The sequence below is a fragment of the Arachis hypogaea genome, chromosome 11 (genome assembly GCF_003086295.3).
Source record: "Arachis hypogaea cultivar Tifrunner chromosome 11, arahy.Tifrunner.gnm2.J5K5, whole genome shotgun sequence".
Taxonomy (NCBI): Eukaryota; Viridiplantae; Streptophyta; class Magnoliopsida; order Fabales; family Fabaceae; genus Arachis; species Arachis hypogaea.
This window is the reverse complement of record NC_092046.1, coordinates 130,747,620-130,766,724: the sequence shown is the minus strand read 5'-3', so window position 1 is coordinate 130,766,724 and position 19,105 is coordinate 130,747,620. Positions and strand designations below refer to the sequence as shown.

Here is a 19,105-nt window from a genome sequence, read left to right as displayed (position 1 = left end):
CATCGGGGACGGGTTCGATTCCGACCCTTAACGTGAGGACCAAAACAATACTTATCCCTTTATAGAACAAGATGACCAATCCTATATTGCCAAGTGTCACCCATCGAGAAGTTCAAAAATAACTGTTTCTGCCAAATGCAAATCCAAGTAACTGTCCTTTGCACAACTCACTATCGATCTTGATATTCAACTTGTTGACCTCTTTTCTCGACAAACCTAGACAAATTCAAAATCTTCTATGTCAGTTCCCATTCTTCGAAGCAACGTCCCTGTTGATTCAATCGGTCAAAATTCTTCGACCAACATTAACAAAATATTATATGTGAAAAAATATATTAATAGATCTTTTAGAAGTTATAAAAAATGAAGTAGTATTATTTTTTTAGTTCTTAGTGACAAAATAAAAAATAACAAAGAAATAAATATAATTGTTCTATTTTGTCTTTATTTCTCTTTATTATCTTTTATGTTCTACTTTGTTGTTACTCTTTTGTTCAAGAACAGAAAAAATTGTACAAAACACTATATGCTTTGTTGATATGTATTCTAAGAATACTACATAGAAATATATTATAATAGAAAAAGTATTTTGTGCAAAATAAGAGATTATTAAAATTTTCAATAATATTAAACATGTTAAAAATTATTTTCTCTATTTAAAGATACTTGTTAACACACGCATATATATTGTTGACAAACTGTTCGGTGGCCATTTGAATCATATGGCAAGGTTCGTTAATTCCGGTCTTCAAACAGAAACATGGAAGATCCCGCTGTTCTTTCAACCCTTTTGACTCTACGTGTATGGGAAACCTGGCCAACATAGATTAAAATAACATATAGTGTTAATGTGAAAATATATGTAAATGCATGTGACAAACCTATATAGACGATGATCTTGTAACTTCATTAGTATACTATATATATCAACATAATACAATAAAGCAAATTTGATCCATGTGATGATTACCGTGTTGGTCGCATAACATGTCCAAGTTCAAAAATCTATGAAATAGAAAGCATTATATTGAAAGGGAAACGAGAGAGTCCAGAGAGTGTTTTCACTTTTTCCCATCCCTAGAATTATCTACGATTAATTTAACCCCCAATTGAGCACCTTTCTCTGGACAGAGACACCTAAAAGAGGGAGGCACGCCTCACCTAAAATTATACATTATGTTAATCCTTAAAATGAATACTTAACACAAACAATTCAATTCAGTTAGTTATTAATTATATATACATGTAAACATAGAAAAAAGGGCATAGGAAATGGAGTGTGGGAGTTACCGGACACCCAAGATCGACGAAATATTGCATGGATGACGCCCGACAACCGCTGAACATGTCGTATCTTCCGTTTCACGCGATCACACCTTTTTTTTCTTATATGTTCCATTTTTATTTAAAAAAAATTGAAAATTCACATATAGTTTGACCATTGAAAATCTTTAGATGATATTTTATCAAACATGTCAAACTTTTTAACTGCATGTGAATGTGAGTGTTTACCTTAAGAAAATACTAGTAGTTAATATTTTTAGAGTAAAAGAAAATAATTAATATTTTTATATTAAAAAATAAAAATAATTATAAAAAATAACAGAAGATAAAATATTTTATTTTTATACTATAAAAAAAATCTTGGTATTTCTCATCTTCTCTTCAAAGTTCAAACCAACATCATCATCAAGATTCAAGAAGTCAACAAAAGAACATGAACGTCAACGATCTCCCTCTCTTCATTTCATGCACCTTTCAACTTTGTTGTCGCTATTAACAAATTAGTAATCCCAAGTTACGAGCACCAAAGGCATAATATAATGTTAAATCATCAAGGGCTAGATATCTAACAAGCTTTGACCCAGCTAAGAATATTGGACACCGTACCATAATAAATAAATAAACAAGATTTCATCACACTCCACTTATTATTTTGTTCAAAACGACATACATGCCTGATACACCCTTAATTGTTATTCATTCTGTATGGTCACAATAATGTTGTCGCTAAGGTTCACTACCATTCTCCTCATTACATTCATTTTGCTACCTCTCACATTTTCAACTGCACACCAAGGTTCATCAGTCATCACTGCCTAATTTTATTATTCTCTTGCTTTGTGTTTATTTATTCTTGATCATCACTATATATGTTGCAATTGTTGTAGTTTCGTCATCAGTAAAGAAGACATTGGTGGTTGCCGCTGGAAGCATGCTTGAAAATGCAAGAAGCCCACCGAACGTAGAGGTAAGTTGCAATGTAATTAATAAGCCCCTGATTAATCTAGAAACACACAAATCAAACTATTAAGAATTTTGTGCGTAATAAAAATAAATAAATATATAATTCGCGTAATTTTCTACAGCAGATTGGTGTGGCAGCAGTTGGTGAGAGTGATAAAAGTACGAGGCTTATTATCCTCGGAAGGAAGATGATGATGTCTAGAAATTTATCAAGTTCAAGCATCAAGCCCAAAAAGCGTTGCGTACTTGCAAAGTGTAATAACCAGCAGCAAGAAGTAGTAGGAAAAGCAAATAATTCATTGAATACAAAGGAAAATGATGGGTTCATACCTTTGAACGCTGACTATTTTGTTCCAAGGCCTCACCCTCCTAAGAATAATTGATTCACTGAGGAATGAACCAGTTTTGAAGCCATCATCACACTTAGTATGTACTAGGAAGCAATGCTAACTGTATTGAGGAACATATATTATAAAGGATGTGCATTTTTTGCTTACACATTCTCTCATGTATATCTATCTAAGCTTGGTTAGGTGGTTTAGTCATTTTTGTCAGTTTCCTAGTTGTTGATTGGGATGCATACAGAATATATGTAAAAGAAAGATTTCAATATTAGTGAGGGATGTATATCACTGATTTTGATTTATCATCACACTACTGTTCAACATGAAAGTTGTGCGCTTCTTGTGATACATTAATATTCAATTAAATTCTTTATTTTCTTTTTAGGTAATAAGTTGATGATATATCCTTCAAAGTGAATAAGAGTGATATAGTAGCTAGTAAGAAAGGTTATGGTCCAAGAGGTGGTTCAATAGAGCTATAAAATGGAAGGCTCATCACCTGCAATATCCATATCATGTAACATAGGCAACTTGCTTTTAAATGTTTTAGTCTTACGCCAAGTGGTTTAACCATATTTAGGAAAGTCATCTTTTACATTTTTTTCCGAAAAATTAAAATCTCATAAAGTCTTCATTGAGTATTAAAAAATATTTTCATATAAAAGATTAAACATTTAAAATTTTATTTTCTTGTATTGTTTTCTAAATGGTTGGTAGCTAAGGCAAAATCCTAGAAATAACTATTGATTTCATAAAGTTAATTATCAATGATTGCTCTTCCTATAGGAAAAGGTAAATCATACTAATATTGTATGCATAATTTTAGTTAATATTATATAAAATAGTATTTAATTATAAGAAAATATTCACTATGTTGACCAAAAACCAATACTTAGTAATTAAATTAATGGGGCCTATTTTAGATGGACTTATTCTTGAATGATTTTTTTCTGTAATAAATAAAAAACATTATTTATTAATGAAATCGCCCTAAATAAACAAAAAACATTATTTCCCTTCTGTCAAGTTTCATTAGTTAAACCCGGCAGGTGAATGGGTGATCTACCAATTGGTAGTGATGGGAAGCTTAAACTTTAGACTAAGAAAACAAGTACAAACTCAGCGTAGGTCCCAAAAATTGCAAGGTGCTATCTCATCTCCTTCAGTGTGTGTGTTTTGGTTTTAGTATAAATTTCTTGAGGGCATAGTCAGTAGGTACTAGGTAGCAACAATGAATTCAGTATTTATGTATTCTTTTTTGCCCTTGAAGTAAGTACTCATGTGATGGTATCTATTGAACTAAACTTTAGCCAATACATATTGGATTCAATATTTGGATATAATCCCTAAAATAGTTCTCTAATGGAGAACAATCTATTGAATAATACTGCACTAACGTTGCTTCCTAAGCCATGTACTTACACTTGGCTAACTCCATATAAAATATCAGTTTGCTGAATATAAGTATTCCTTTTCACCGGTGTCGGGAACTTCTGGCGACTTGTCTCCGCCATTTGTGAACTGGAACCTGCAAAGCATCAAAGCAGGTAGTTCATGTATCCACTCAAAGTAAATAGGCATCACAAATTGTCAACTTTGCCATTGATGCATTAAATGGACTAAAGCCATAAGGCAAGATCCTTACAGCTGGAAAGCCACCATAGTCCCCAGGCTCTTTGATGTCCTTGGTTACACAGCTTGTTGCAGCAAGCCGAACCTACAAAAGCTGTATGCTCAGATATATTTTTCAAACTCGAACAACTTAATTCCTAGAAAATAAAAACAGTCCAAAAGTAACCAAATTTAGAATTGTGTTCCTTGCTCAATATTTAGCCAGCAGACAAGCAATCCGAGGTTGTATTTGACACCATTAGGCTGCAAGTGGTTCCTCATGCGAACTGCTAAGTTAAGCGCACGGGTATATTTGAAGTGATTTAAAACCTTAGATAACTACTTTCTCAGCAAAGATCTAAGCATAAATAAGCTTATTGCAGACAACAATACATGGTAGGGTGCAATTGTGTGTTTGATCCATGCAGCCAACTCCTCCCATTGGGATAAAGCTTTGTTGTTGTTTGTTGTTGTATCACTTTCCTAAACCATAGGGACACTTATTCATTCACTAATCACATGAACAAATAGAAGCATACCTTAGATACAATAGATACATGATCTCGCACTGCTACCCTTCCTCCCATGGTTACATAATCTCCTATGCTGAACACCCCGATCAAATACACAATGTTGTAAACTTGAGACGCCCAAAAGATTGAGCAGGAATTTAGTGCTTACATGAATTCAGCACAGTACATCAATGATCAATCGAAAATTCATATGTAACAGCACAACAAACAGGGGGATAACTTACGTTGCTGAACCTGCAATCCCAACTTGCCCACAAAGCATACAATTCCTCCCAATAACTACATTATGGCCAATCTGTAGAACAATCAGAATGAAAGGAAAAAATAGCCCCCTTCTTTTTTCGCAATTAAGCAAAGGCTAAATGCTAACCTGAACTAAATTATCTATCTTTGAATTGTCCCCAATAACTGTATCTCTCCAGCTGCGTACGCAAAATGCAAGGTAAATTAGTAATAAACCTGGAATCCATGCAAAGTGATAATCATACTATAACATATTTTGGCACATGATTAAGCTAAAAAGAAAATGATAAAGCCTAGTAAATGAGCAAAGTACTGACCTGCCCCGGTCAATACATGTATTAGCACCAATTTCCACTTGGTTCCCTATTACCACATTCAACTTCTGACAGATTTTAAGAAAGAAATATACATTGTGTTTAGAAAAATATAAGCAAGATGAAAAGTAGATCATATTGGACAAATAGCAACTGGCAACATATATAGTTTAAAATGAAATTAAAACAATACTTTTTACCAACCTGAGGCTTCTTTATCATATTACCATCACCATCCACATAAAATCCAAACCCTGCATGTTAAACAGATCAAGATTATCAAACAAGAAATGATTCATCAAAAGGCATGTTTAAGTGCCAAATTGGTTTATCATGTATCAGCTATTCAATACTATGCAAAAAAGCATCCTCTGGTACAAATAGTTGGATGCATCTGAAGTACACATTATAAATGTTCCAAGGCTCAAGCATACTAAACGACATAATAAACAAGTAAGCTTAGAAATCCAGCCCATACCATCTTGACCAATGCAGACTCCACTGTGAATTACACATATATCACCTATACAGCAATTACTAAGGGCCACATTAAACCTGAAAAAACATGGAAGAACCAAGACCATATTAGTGCAAACTCAGATCATTTAGCATTAGTAGACATAAATTTGATAAAAAGAGAAAACCATATTCGTGATTGTTTATACATAAGCATGCACTTGAGCCTCTGCATACAATAAGCAAGACCAGAGCATTGATCAAATTTGTGTTGTTTACACTGAAATCTACATCTGCTTAATCCAAATTCCCATTGTATAATATCGGAACTTTAAAATTGATAGAGTGGAAAGAAAAGAATGCAATTGTACCCAATTATAGTTGAATGAGCAATAGAAACAGAAGGACCAACAACTGTTCCAGAGCCTATATGCACATTTGCACCGATGACAGATTCAGAATGGACTACAGCGCCAACCTCAACAACTGCTGTGGAGTCTATAGAAGCTGACTCGTGGAATATGCCACCCCCGTTTTGCCATTTTTGGAATCCACAACCACTATCTGATCTTGAAAAAGATACAACAAACTCAAAAGAGTATCAATTAAAAAAACAACTAAGCCTAAAAATGTAAGGGTAGAAAATTCACCTGAAGCGGGAACTAGCGAGAAACGACGAGCAAAGGCAGAACGAGAAGCAAAGACAAGTACCCTCCTTGTAGCCATGGCCAAGTCTTCAGTGATTCAAAAGCAAGGTTGCGATAACCAAACCGGTCCATGAACCAGTCAAATTACTGGTTCATAGTCCAACTGTGGTCGACCGTAATCAATCCTGTTTAATTAAATATAAAATAAAATTATTAAAAATATAATAAAAAATTTTAAATATTTAAATTCAATCATTTATATAACAATAAAATTAAAAAATTTCATCATTAACCGTTCACAAATTCAAGTTCAAACATCAAAATCATAACTAATTGACTAACAAGTAAGTGACAGAGTACAACAACCAACAATGGAAAAATAAAAACATCACAAAAATGTCAAAATCGGATTATTAATGTTATTTTATCAACAATCAACAATGAACAACAACCAACAATGAACAACATCACAGAATCATATTACTATTAGTAATTTAATTTTATCAACAACGAACACTAAACATCACAAAATCTGATTACTAATTTTATTTTATCAACAATCAGTTGAACAATAACACAAAATCAGATTACTAATTTATTTGAGTTTAGTTTAACCTATAATTTTAAAATAAAATAAATCAAATCATAAAAAAAAAAAAAAAAAACCAAAACAGAGATAAAGAACAGAGAATGACCCACGGCGACGATTCAGGGAGTCAGGGACGGTCAGAGGCGAGGAGCTTACCGTGGACGACGCCGAAGAAGCAGTTTACGAACTCACCACCTCCAGGCTTAGGAAGACCGGTGAGGCTTCCCTTTAAGTGAAAGTGATTTTCACCAGCTGAGAGGAGACCTCCCCTGTGAGAGAGTGACTGTATTGGGCCAAAATTTGTTTTCGGTATTGAATTGGGCCTCAATATCCCCATTAAGCCCGGTATAACTCAAGACAAAAAAGCCCAATACAACACCTCCGCCCAAAAAAACATCATCCGTCTTGTTCCCAGTTGCGATGAATTCTCATCCACATCTCAAATTCACAAAACCCTCGAGAAACTCCTTCTCTCATCATCGGAATCGGAGAGTTCCAACGGAAAATAATGTCAGGCGGAAGCAGCAACGGCGACGGAGAATCAGAGTCCTCCCCAAACAAACGCCTCAAAACCGAAGAAGCATCGAAGAAGGTCGACGGTGGCGGAGACGATGATAACCAGGGTGTATGGTGCGGGATCTGCTACGCGGAGCGCGGCGCACCTGTCGCCGGAGAAATCGACTGCTGCAGCCATTACTTCTGCTTCGCATGCATCATGGAGTGGTCCAAGCACGAATCCCGATGCCCGATCTGCCGCCGGAGATTCTCCAACGTTCGCAGGCTCCCCAAGCATGGCATCTTCTCTTCTTCTCGGGACATTAAGGTCCCTCTCCGTGATCAGGTCCTTATTCCTTTCTCTCAATCTTTTTTTAGTGTCTAAATTGATTGTTTACTCTTATGGAAATTTAAGATTAAGGCTTTATTGTAGATAAATTACAAAAATAAAGATTAGTTTCTTCAATGATTTTACATGCTCCTAGTTTTGAGCACAATGCAGCAGGAAAGCCAGGTATTTGTGGTGAGTCGATAAGACTGGTACGTTACCATATTGATTTTAATGGTAACTTAGTAGCATATAATAAGGTGTTTGCTACGTTGAAGATGACAAATTTTATCTTCACATGATGAAAATGAGATCTATGTTAAAGATAGATGATACATAGAAGAGTGTATCATGGTTCATGGATCTAATAGCAAATGATACATCAATTATTTTTCTCCTCTTGTCCCAAATTATCCTCCGAATAATAAACTTATGAACCATGTTAAACTCTCAAAAGCCTTTCCCTCTCCTCCACAACCAAACGCGGAAACGGAATTTAACCTAAATCTGAAAGGTGATTACAATGTGTATTGCATAATTTATATAGTATGGGAAATATAACTAACTGTCTTATGTTAATTTAATAATGATGATGTGTTACATGTTGTAGGTTTATCATCCTTATGGGAATATGAGCACCGGTCCTACTCACTCTCATACTGAGGCCAAATGCGTTGTCTGTCATGGTGTGGCAGATGAACATCTTCTGCTAATTTGTGATCTTTGCGATGCTTCTTCTCATACCTACTGTGTTGGCCTTGGCTACACTGTCCCTGAAGGCGATTGGTTTTGTTATGACTGTGCTATTGCCAGGGAGACCAATGAGCGGGAAGACTTAGAGCTACGAAGTGTCGAGCAAAGTGGGGCGATAAGTGCAATACCATGTCCTTTACAACAAAGCCGGTCCCCTCCTCCTCCTAGTATTCAATCAGCTGATAGGTTAAGTAGATACAGGGGAAAGAGACCTCTGTCAAATGCCCAGCAGGTGCAACGTAACATACAAGCGCTCCGTGATAATTGGAATGCACTGAGAAGTGGTTCCATGAAGTTCGGTTCTGGTTCCATTCAAACCAGTGGCATAGGTGGTTGTCATAATCGAGATTCTGGTTCTGCTTCATGTGGCAGACCCAACAAACAGCATTCTAATTCTATGGGTTTGGGAAGCCTAGGTTCCAGTTCTGGTTCTGTTTCACTCAGCAGATCAGATGAACAACATTCTAATTCTATGGTTTTGGCAAACAGGTGTTCTGGTTCCGTTTTGCATGGCAGATCAGACGAACAGCATTCTAATTCTATGGCTTTGGTAAACCGAGGATCTGGTCCCATTTTGCGTGGCGGACCACACGAACAGCATTCTGATTGTGTGGCTTCGCCAAGAATTCAGCACTCGAGTGTCCAAGATGGTTCATCTAGAGGCATAATGAATGAGAGGGGGGTGAAAGATGTTGAGAAGGCTTGGAAAATGTTGGAGAAGGCAAAGAAGATGCAAGGGACTCGTCAAAGAACCAACAGAAAGTAGAGCATTCTACAGGGAGTGAGATTGGATCATCCCTCTTGCAGAATCAGAAAACTTATCAACTGCACATTGTAATTCACAATAATTGAAGAATTGATAGTTTAGAAGTTTCTGCTGGGAACAGGCCTTATTTTTTGGCAGCATCCCGAGGCAAGTTATGTAGAAGCAAACTGCTAAAGGAAGTGCAAAATGCAAATAGTGGTAAATGATGAAATTATGGGAAAATAATTAGATAGACATTGCTGCAACATCTCGACCATGTGTACTGATCGTGTATTAGAATGGGTTTAGAATAGTCATAAAAAAATAAGGATAAATCTTACGACTTTTTGCTTGTTTTATGATCCAACGAGTCTGTAGAGACTAGAGATTCCGAAGTTGGTAAATTAAAAATTTAAAATCCAAATTAACCATTTTGGGTTGTAGGATAGATAGTTTATTGACTTTATTCGTCTGTTTAAACAAGTGTTAAGAGTTTAAATTTTATCTTGTATTACAATAATTCATTAGCTAGCAAAAAATCATTAAATAGAGTTTAGATTCGTGATAAATTAGTTTTTAATTCGATAAAATAGGAGATATTATAAGAAATCAAAATTTAAAATCAAAATTATTAATGCAAATATTTTAATTGTCTTCATGTGAACTAAATCTATCACAGAATGTATAAGTTTAAGGATTTTAAAGAAAGTGAGTAAAAAGTGTACTCTATTTAAAAGTTAGAGAAAAATTTTCAAATGTTTTAAAATATTGGTATTCTAATAATTTTAACTTTTTATTTTAATTAATATATATTATCAATGTTCTGAAAACCGGACCGGACCGGCCGGTTCAACCGGTTTAACCGCGAACCGGCACTGCAAGCGGTCCGGTCCTTATCTGAAAACCGCAGAGGGAAGAACCGTTCAAGAACCGGCGAACCGGTCAAAAACCGGCCGGTTGGACCGAACCGGTGACCGGCCGGTTATGCATCTTTCACTAAACGACGCCGTTTTGCGTTTTAAAAAAAAATAAAAAAAACAAACCCGACCCGACCCGCCCGTGAAGCACCCCCCCTTTCTTCCCCCGAGCCCCGACCCCATTCATTCATCAATCATCATCTCCAATGGAGAAGAAGAACCCTAGCGGCGCTGCCTGAAGCCCTGTCGCCATCCCTCGCCGCCGTGGTGTCGCCATCCTCAGCTCCAGCAACCCTCCAATCTCCGGCGTCTCCTGGTTCCTGCTCATCTTCATCTTCTCGTCGCCTGGTGCCCTCAATTTCGATCGTCCTCATCTTCTCAAGTCTCAACACCAGCACGCAGTAGCCTCTCATCGGCGGTCCTCAACGGTCAACACCGGTAGCCCTCCATCGACCCCAGGTGAGTGAACTTAGACCTCTGCTCATGTTCTCTTTCTCTCTGTCCTCAATGTGAACTGAACTTAGACCTCGGCTTAATTTTCTGATTTCAATTTCTGATTTCAATTCCTGTGAACTTGCTCTTTGTCAACTGTGCATTTTCTGTGAACTGAACTGAACTGAACTGCATTTTGCCATTTTCTGCACTATTTTGTGAACTGAACTGTGCATTTTCTGCTCTGTCTTGTAGCTTAATTCCTCTTTGTTGCACAATTTCTATTTGTTGGTCAATTTGTGTTTGGTCCTCTGCTCTATTTTCTGCTCTATTTTGTGAACTGAACTGTGCAGCTCAAGTTGTGTTCGGTGGACTTGCTCTTTCAATTTTCTGATTTCAATTTCTGATTTCAATTCCTGTGAACTTGCTCTTTGTCAACTGTGCATTTTCTGTGAACTGAACTGAACTGAACTGCATTGTGTTGTGTTGTTTAAATTTCATACATGTTTTATTAATTTCAGTTATGAACTGAACTGAACTGAATTGCATTGTGTTGTGTTATGGACTGAACTGAACTGCATTGTGTTGTGTTGTGGACTGAACTGAACTGCATTGTGTTGTGTTGTCAATTTCTGATTTCATTTTCTGTGAACTGAACTGAACTGAACTGCATTTTCTGTATTGTGTTGTGTTGTTTAATTTCATACATGTTTTATTAATTTCATACATGTTTTGCATCTCTTTCTTCTGCTGATCAGGGTGGGAATGAAGGTGAAGATCATCCCACCGAAGCAGATTTGCAACAAGTTCTTGCGGATTTTGATAATTGATAAACCATGATGTTGGGATTTAATATTTACATATGCTTTTATTACTATTTAACTTTTGAGTTTGGATTTTGATAAGATCATATGTATTTGGTTGATAATATTTTATGTAGTGTTTTTAATTTCGAAGATATTTTAAGATTTGTATCAGACTATAATTATATTTTAGGATGTGTATTTATAATTTATTTATTATTCTACTCTAAAACGGTTTTTTCGGTTGAACCATCGGTTGAACCGGTTAGACCAGTAAACCAGTGAACCAGTGACTAGAACGGTTTGATGACCGGTCCGATTTTCTGAACCTTGAATATTATATATATTTTTTATAATTAAGATATTAAAAATACTAGAACATCGATATTCTAATAACATTTGAAATTCTACATAACTGTTGTTTGACATAAACTCCTGTCTCCATCAGAAGTAGCTTGCAAATTTGCTCGCTTCACTGTGTGGTCTGTTCAACGTGCAAGAAACGGGCCCAACGGAAAGTTAAGCGGAATAAGACCCATCAACGCAAAAGGAAAACAAAAAGAACCGATTTGTTGGGCTCTAGCTTTGTTCAATTCTGGAATATCGATTGTTTAGGCCTTTTGGGCTCTTCTATCCTACTTAATAGTTAATTCCCATATCTTTTGCCACATTTGGGAGGAAAACATATGCCGAAGCAGATGCATTGAATATGGAGTGATGGATATTCTCCAAGCAAAAAATAAATATAACTTTAACTTCTCAATTCTCTTTTTTTTTTCACTGGAACTTCTCAATTCTCGTTGCTTGTATGTGATACTGTCATGCATTTCTACCGGGCTTTTTGCTAGTTCTTAGTGCTAAATTTCCTATGATGTCGTCTAATTTTGTACTATAAAGAATGAGAAGTAATAAGCTGCCATTTTTTTATTATGATTTAAAAATAATATTTAAAAAATGAAAGCCTACAGTGAAAGCAAGTTGTAACTTCTTTTTGTTTGTAGATAAGATGGTGCACTTGAAATATGCCTAGTCATATAATAGTTGCTGTTTCTGGAGTCAACGTTATATACCTGTTACAAATTACAATATAACTTAAACATGAAAGCCTATATTTTTGTTTTATTTTATTTCGAATAATATAAGCGTATAGCCCAATGATAATTTTAACGCGTATGTCCACATCACCACAATGATTTTTTCTATATGCTTTGATTTTTTCTTGAACGTGCATGCTTGGATTCAACAAACACAGCAACGAAGATTGGCAAATAGGATCGTTGATGGTAGCATGAAGTGAAAAAAAAGTTACACCAAAAAAAATGAAGTAAACAAAAGAGAGAGGAATAATAATAATAATAATAATAATAATAATAATCACATCTAGATATTTTTATGTGAAGTTAATAAATAAAAAATATTAAATAATTTAATCTAATATATTAGATTATCTAATAATTTTTAATTAACAATTTTAGATAAAAAGATGTGAATTTTCACAAAATAATAATCAGTATACCCAACTCTAAACAACGAGGAGTACATGAGTGGGGAAGGAAGCGAGGGCCACGAGGGTGGTGGTGGCACTTAGAGGGAATAGAATATGCTAATAAGATAATAATATTGCCCAATATAATGTAGTAATTACATAAGTCAAGTTTACCGAAAATAACATATTTGAGTAATTACATTCTTTACAAGTACAAGAAATAATTCGTGCTACTATTAGCCGTTGTTGGTGATTTATAATCCGTGGCAATGGCACGGTGGATGGAGACACTTGTCCTACCATAGGTGGGTCCAGTGGTGCGCACCTGTGTGTGTTAGTAAACGACAAAGAGAGGAAGAGAGAAGGGTGAGGGAGAAGAGGCACGTGAGTGAGCCACGTCATGTGAGAGAAGGGGGGAACAGTGGTGTGGGTTGGATCGCTTTCAGATTTGAATGACCCATAAACGACAGGTCAGTTGAGAAAGGAGAGCACATGCCCCCACTAACTTACTCCTTCTCCTCCCTCTCTTCTTTTCTTTTTTCCTTTTGTTTTTGCTTTTTTGATCGTTGCATCTTGGTGGGTCCCTTACCCACCCCCACGTGACACCGTCACGAGAAAGAAAGCGACACACAGTGAAGAGAGAGAAACAGAAGCCACCGCCATCAAATCCCATCCACCTTCTTCATCTCCACGTGCTTTCACGTACGCTTGTATTCACTTAATTTTCCTTTCCCATAATATCCCTCCTAATCTAATTGCCCATAACACATTCCTTGCCTATTTTCCAACCCTAAACTATAAACTATTAAACTATACCGCTATTAATATATTCCTCACATTAATTAATTATCACTCCAACCCCTTCTTTCATATCAAAATCAGCCGAGGTGCCCACACCTCAAAGCAGCAACTTTAATCCCAATTCTTTTCTTCTTTTTCTTATTTAATTATTATAATTCGTTATGGTCTTGGTTTAATTATTGCCTCTTCGAGTGATCCACTTATTTTTTTTCCCTTGGGACAGGGGGTGATCCACTTGTTTTTATTGGCCCTTTTGTATTTCTTTCATTGGATTAGTCATTTGGCTGTTCGGCTCTTATCAATGATCAATTGAAAGTTTGAAACATATGTTCTTGCACCGCAAGGCTTGGTTGAGTGGCAATTATATTTGCCTTGCTCTAAGGTGCACCGGGTTCAAATCCCAGCTGAGGCTGGTTGTGGTTTAAAGAACCCATAGTACCCATGGTAGTGTGTGTGAGTGTGTTGTGTGGGTGTGTGAAATATGGGTGTAATGTCTAGGATTGGGGGCTGTCCAATCCGTTTGACCAAAAAAAAAAAAAAAAAAAAAAAACATATGTTCTTATTAGAAGAAGAGTACTATTTATTATTTAATTCACTTTAATTTTTGTACATTTTTAATAAAAAATTATACTAATACCTAACTATCTATTTATATATAAGTAAAATTGATTAACTCTCTTCCGTGATCCAACAAAAAAAAAAATTAATTTTTTTATTTCTTGTATGACTATAAAAAGTTATAATCAACATAGTTTAATTGTAAAATTTTGTATAGACAGTTAGACACCGGATCTTTTTTGTCATATTTTATTTTTTAAAAAAGAAGTTTGACACAAAATTAATGATCTTTATACTACTTCTTTTATATATCTTATTTTAAAAGAACTATTATGCACACCAAAATAAATCTTAATTACAAAAAAATTGTTGAAAATTTTGATAAAATCGATAAATATGTTAAATTAATCTAATTTTTTATTGGAAATTTAGTTAAATTAAATTTTAAAAATTTTAAAAATATATACTTATTTAAAAATATATTATTTATATTTAATTTAATTATAAATTAAATCCTAAATGTGTAAATCTTTAATTTTAATGTTGAATAATATATATTGGATTTTTAGAAAGAATGAAGAAGGTCATAATAGGTAATTGAGGCGGAAAAAGGAGATGAGGTAAGGTAACGAGTGCAACAGCAGTTAACGAGGGACGACGGCGTGAAGGGAACAGAATGACAAATAGAAAAGAGGGGGCGCCGAATGCCGCAAGTCGCAACAGAAAACAAAAGAAGGAAGAGAGAGAAGAAAGAGAAGGTCCCCACCGCACGCGAACTGAAACGGCAGTGGATGATTGCACGTGAGTACCTACTTGGTCACGTGCCCTACAGACAATGCTCCCGTATTTATGACAACAAACCCTACGTACCTAGTCCCCTACCCCCCACAACCCACTCTTTCCTTTACCTCATTGCATAGTAATACAATTTTCACATGCCTTGTTCCATAGCTTGCCCCCTTCTTCTCTATTTCTCTTTCATTCATCTCTCTCCCTCCTTGCATTATCTACGTACTTCTTTTTTAACATAATTATTTTTGTTCCCTACACTTGTCTTGTAGTCTTATATTCCTTTTAGTTATTAAATTCTAACATATATCATTTACCTATGGGCTATAGATGGTTTCTTTTTAAATAAATAAAATAAATATTAAAACTACACTAATAAAAACTAGCAGAAATTAATTTGTAAATAGATTAGAAAATGGTGAATTGGTAAAAAATAGATAAATAGTGTGTTGTGTATAAATGTAGAGCTGGCATTTGTCAGAGAACACAAAATGCAAATAACATTTTGACAGGGACGAAAAACAAGGAAGAGGAGTACGCTGCAAAACGCAGCCTGCGTTTGGCAGGCCCAGACAATCAAAGAACGAAATGTGGCTCTATGTCCCCCGCATGAAAACAGCTTCACTTTTGACCAGCTTTGGAGAAGGCAAAACGCAGGTTGCGTTTGTCAGCCTACCAAAGCAAATCGGAAGTTACGTTTGGCAGCCACCTTAGCTGCATGTGTGACACGCATCATAGAAGATGATAAATTTGTTTATATAAACGAAAACCAAACGCAGATAGGAGTAAGGGAGTGAAACGAGAGTAAAAGGAAAAAGCTGAAGAGGTGAAAGTGAAAAAGTGAAAGTGAAGAAGTGTGGAAGAAGTAGGAGAGAAGAAGAAGAACGGTAAAAGATTAAATAATGGTTCGTAATTTTACCAAACCGAAAGAACACATTATTGAATATCTTGATCATCCTCAATGGATAAATATTTTTTTTTATTTTGATAATGTTATTGTTAATTTTAATATTATTATTATTGTTATTATTATTATTGTGATTATTGTAACTGTTGTTGCTATTATTATTAATGTTGTTATTGTTATTGTTATTATTATTATTATTAATATAATTATTTTTTAGTAATAAAAAATACTGTGTAATAAATTTTTTATTATCTTTAATAAATTTGTTATTATTTTTTAATTATTTATTTATATTTTTTATCATACGACACTGTCTAATAAATTAAAAAAATAAATTGAAAGTTTGTTATTATTTTTAAATAATTTATTATTAATTATTATGATACGGTTGTGTAAATATATTATTAATATTTTTTAATAATAAGTTATTAATTTTTATAATAAAATATTAATATTTTTTAATAATAAATAAATAATACTGTGTAATAATAGTAATAAATTGTAATTGTTTTTTAATGGAAAGTAAATAATATTTAATAATTGTTTATTATTTATTAATAATTTATGATTATTTTTTAAGATAATAATAATAATAATAATAATGTATTATTATTATTATTATTATTATTATTATTATTATGCCTATGATATAAATAGTAGTTGTATTTTATCATAACGATATTATTATTATTATCATATCTATAATATGAATAATAATTATGTTTTGGTGTACCGGTAATCATGAAATAGTTATTATTATTATTATTATTATTATTATTATTATTATTATTATTATTATTATGTTGTTACTGTTATTATAATAATTATTTCTTAAGATAATAATAGTAGTAACAATACTGTTTAATTAGCGTATTATTATTATTATTATTATTATTATTATTATTATTATTATTATTATTATTATTATTATTATTATGGAATACTGACTAACAGTTATTATTATTTTCTAGTAATAAATAATAAATAAATACTTATGATTTTTTAATAATTTATTATTATGTTTTAAGATAATAATAATAATAATAATAATAATAATAATAATAATAATATTGTTAAGTTATTGTTGCTAATTTTTTTGAATAAATTATTAACTGATATTATGTAGAATTTAATAATTATTATTTTTCTATTTGCAGGCTACCAGGAATTTGTTGCCAAGGAAATTGGATCCGTCAGATACCTTTAACGAGGTAGCTGCAGCGACATTGGCATCGACTAGGTTTCAATACGTTTTGCGAGTAGGCGAAATGAGAGGTTATTCTGCACTACTGAGTGCTTTGGTGGAACGCTGGAGGCCGGAGACTCACACATTTCATCTTCCAGTCGGTGAAGTGACGGTGACGCTGGAAGATGTCAGCTATATTCTTGGTCTCCCGATTAATGGGGAGCCCGTTACGGGTAGAACAGACAGCAGTCACCAGTTCTTGGTGGAGAACTGCATTGCGTGTTTTGGTCGAGAGCCCGGTCCGCAAGATCACGTGTTGGAGAAGGTCAATATTGCTTGGGTCCGGCAGTGCAGAGACATCGAGCCGTGTGATACTCAGGAGTCTCTTGAGCGGTACGTCCGGGCGCACATTTTCTGCGTGCTCGGAACAATTATGTTTCCGGATAAGTCGACGACTTCATTGAACTCGAAGTTTCTACCGCTACTTCGTGATTTTCACCGGATTTCAGCATACAGTTGGGGGGCGGCCAGTCTGGCACACCTATACAGATCGTTGTGTCGTGCATCACGATACAACTGCAAGGAGATGGATGACCCACTGATACTGCTTTTTGTTTGGGCGTGGGAGCGTATGCCGCTCTTGGCACCTATACCCCGCGATCAGCTCGGCGATGATGGTATTCCACTTGCGCGACGGTATTGGCTTTTATCGTTATCGTTATTATCATTATTATTATTATTAATTTGTTACTCCTACTAATATTGTTATTCTGTTTTTTGTTAGGTGGAGTCATTGGCGCCGACATACTAGATATACATCATGGCGGCCTACTGCGCATTTCAGGCGAGGACTGGATGACATGGGAGTTGACGATGTAAGTTGTAACCATTCAGCCGATAAAAAGTTGACCGGACAAGGGCAGTTACAGGAAGGTTGCGTGCACCCTTCAGGACAGAATTTATGCACTCTACCAAGTTTGTCGTCATATGTCCCCAACGATGACCACCATCGAATGCCAACACCCATCTCTCAACACCGATCTCATCGCACCATTGAGTATATGCCTCACCTTGCTCTTTAAGCCTTTGGTAGTTTTTGTTGTACTCCTGCTCCGTCCTAGAATAGCCTGTTGAACAAACCATTTAATCAAAAGCAGTTGCCACAAATTTACTATGAATAGAACCATAACAGCAATTTGAAATACCTGTATTCACCACGAGTTTATGCAAATATGGAGCCTTGAACCTCCCTAAGAAGTTGGACCCGATGTGCCTGATGCAATACATGTGCCACGCCCTTGGTGGTGACCATGCACCGTTACTGCGAGCTATTGCAGCGTCAATGGAGGTATGGCGGTCATAAATAATACCCACACCATCAATGGTAACAACATATCTCCGCAAATTGGTTAGAAAAAACTCCCACGCGTCTGCTGTCTCGCCCTCGACAATCGCAAATGCAATAGGCACAATGTTTTGATTCCCATCTTGTGCAACCGCTACAAGAAGTGCTCCTTTATATTTTTCGTACAGGTGCGTGCCATCAACCTGCACCAGTGGCTTGCAGTGTCTGAATGCTACAATACACGGATAGAAGCTCCAAAAAACGCGGTGCAGAACTCTTACACCTTGAACCTCCTCACTCTCACGGTAAACGGGGAGCGTTTTAATTTGAACACGAGACCTTGGCATCTTCACTGTCATTGCTTTCAACCATACTGGAAGAGTCTGGTAAGAAACTTCCCAATCACCAAAAATTTTTGCGACAGCTTTCTGCTTTGTCAACCAAGCCTTACGGTAACTCACAGTATAGTTGAACTTGCCTTGAACTTCTGCAATAACAGACTTCACCTTTATCAAGGGGTCTGCTTGAACCAACGGCCTAATGGCATCTGCAATTGTGTCTGAGTCCAACTTGGCA

The 19,105-nt window shown here is 35.2% G+C and overlaps 3 protein-coding genes and 2 long non-coding RNA genes across 10 annotated transcripts; 4 read left to right on the top strand and 1 right to left on the bottom strand.

The window, feature by feature from the left end:
* The first annotated feature begins 1,953 nt into the window (after window positions 1–1,953).
* On the top strand, window positions 1,954–3,286 carry LOC112724060 (uncharacterized). The gene is made up of 3 exons (XR_011867098.1): window positions 1,954–2,080; window positions 2,172–2,251; window positions 2,373–3,286. It is a non-coding gene; the product is annotated as an uncharacterized lncRNA (long non-coding RNA).
* Window positions 3,287–3,810: 524 nt separating this feature from the next.
* On the bottom strand, window positions 3,811–7,416 carry LOC112722632 (probable UDP-3-O-acylglucosamine N-acyltransferase 1, mitochondrial). Of its 6 annotated transcripts, none has more exons than XR_011867752.1 (11): window positions 7,141–7,416; window positions 6,399–6,580; window positions 6,120–6,312; window positions 5,771–5,847; window positions 5,497–5,546; window positions 5,296–5,360; window positions 5,106–5,157; window positions 4,960–5,030; window positions 4,742–4,878; window positions 4,237–4,308; window positions 3,811–4,119 (listed from the first exon to the last, which is right to left on the bottom strand). XR_011867752.1 is itself a non-coding variant. In XM_025773735.3 (11 exons), the coding sequence occupies exons 2-11, from the start codon at window positions 6,472–6,474 to the stop codon at window positions 4,066–4,068; spliced, it is 777 nt and encodes a 258-aa protein (XP_025629520.1). In that variant the 5' UTR covers window positions 6,475–6,580; window positions 7,141–7,416; the 3' UTR covers window positions 3,811–4,065. The 6 variants fall into 6 exon arrangements, 4 of the variants coding, with proteins under 4 accessions (XP_025629520.1, XP_025629518.1, XP_072063392.1 ...); XR_011867753.1 differs by having other exon boundaries at window positions 4,742–4,842; XM_025773735.3 differs by having other exon boundaries at window positions 4,742–4,808.
* Window positions 7,417–7,492: 76 nt separating this feature from the next.
* On the top strand, window positions 7,493–9,664 carry LOC112722631 (uncharacterized). The gene is made up of 2 exons (XM_025773728.3): window positions 7,493–7,825; window positions 8,418–9,664. The coding sequence occupies exons 1-2, from the start codon at window positions 7,493–7,495 to the stop codon at window positions 9,324–9,326; spliced, it is 1,242 nt and encodes a 413-aa protein (XP_025629513.1). The 3' UTR covers window positions 9,327–9,664.
* A 719-nt stretch (window positions 9,665–10,383) lies between these two features.
* On the top strand, window positions 10,384–11,614 carry LOC112722630 (uncharacterized). The gene is made up of 2 exons (XR_003162758.2): window positions 10,384–10,681; window positions 11,413–11,614. It is a non-coding gene; the product is annotated as an uncharacterized lncRNA (long non-coding RNA).
* A 4,065-nt stretch (window positions 11,615–15,679) lies between these two features.
* LOC140176204 (serine/threonine-protein phosphatase 7 long form homolog) lies at window positions 15,680–18,266 on the top strand. Its single transcript, XM_072206117.1, has 3 exons — window positions 15,680–15,748; window positions 17,156–17,880; window positions 17,969–18,266. Exons 1-3 carry the CDS (start codon window positions 15,680–15,682, stop codon window positions 18,264–18,266), a joined length of 1,092 nt encoding a protein of 363 aa, XP_072062218.1.
* Window positions 18,267–19,105: the final 839 nt, after the last annotated feature.

Bases quoted from the DNA above. Each gene is read 5' to 3' on its own strand.
- LOC112722632 (XM_025773733.3), bottom strand. From the start codon at position 6,474: ATGGCTACAAGGAGGGTACTTGTCTTTGCTTCTCGTTCTGCCTTTGCT. The intron at 5,848-6,119 runs GTACAATTGCAT...ATGTTTTTTCAG, and splicing joins GCTCATTCAACTATAATTGG to GTTTAATGTGGCCCTTAGTA. The intron at 4,879-4,959 runs GTAAGTTATCCC...AATTCATGTAAG, and splicing joins GGGATTGCAGGTTCAGCAAC to CACTAAATTCCTGCTCAATC.
- LOC112722631 (XM_025773728.3), top strand. From the start codon at position 7,493: ATGTCAGGCGGAAGCAGCAACGGCGACGGAGAATCAGAGTCCTCCCCA. The intron at 7,826-8,417 runs GTCCTTATTCCT...TACATGTTGTAG, and splicing joins AGGTCCCTCTCCGTGATCAG to GTTTATCATCCTTATGGGAA.
- LOC140176204 (XM_072206117.1), top strand. From the start codon at position 15,680: ATGTGGCTCTATGTCCCCCGCATGAAAACAGCTTCACTTTTGACCAGC. The intron at 15,749-17,155 runs GTTGCGTTTGTC...TTCTATTTGCAG, and splicing joins TTGGAGAAGGCAAAACGCAG to GCTACCAGGAATTTGTTGCC. The intron at 17,881-17,968 runs GTATTGGCTTTT...GTTTTTTGTTAG, and splicing joins GGTATTCCACTTGCGCGACG to GTGGAGTCATTGGCGCCGAC.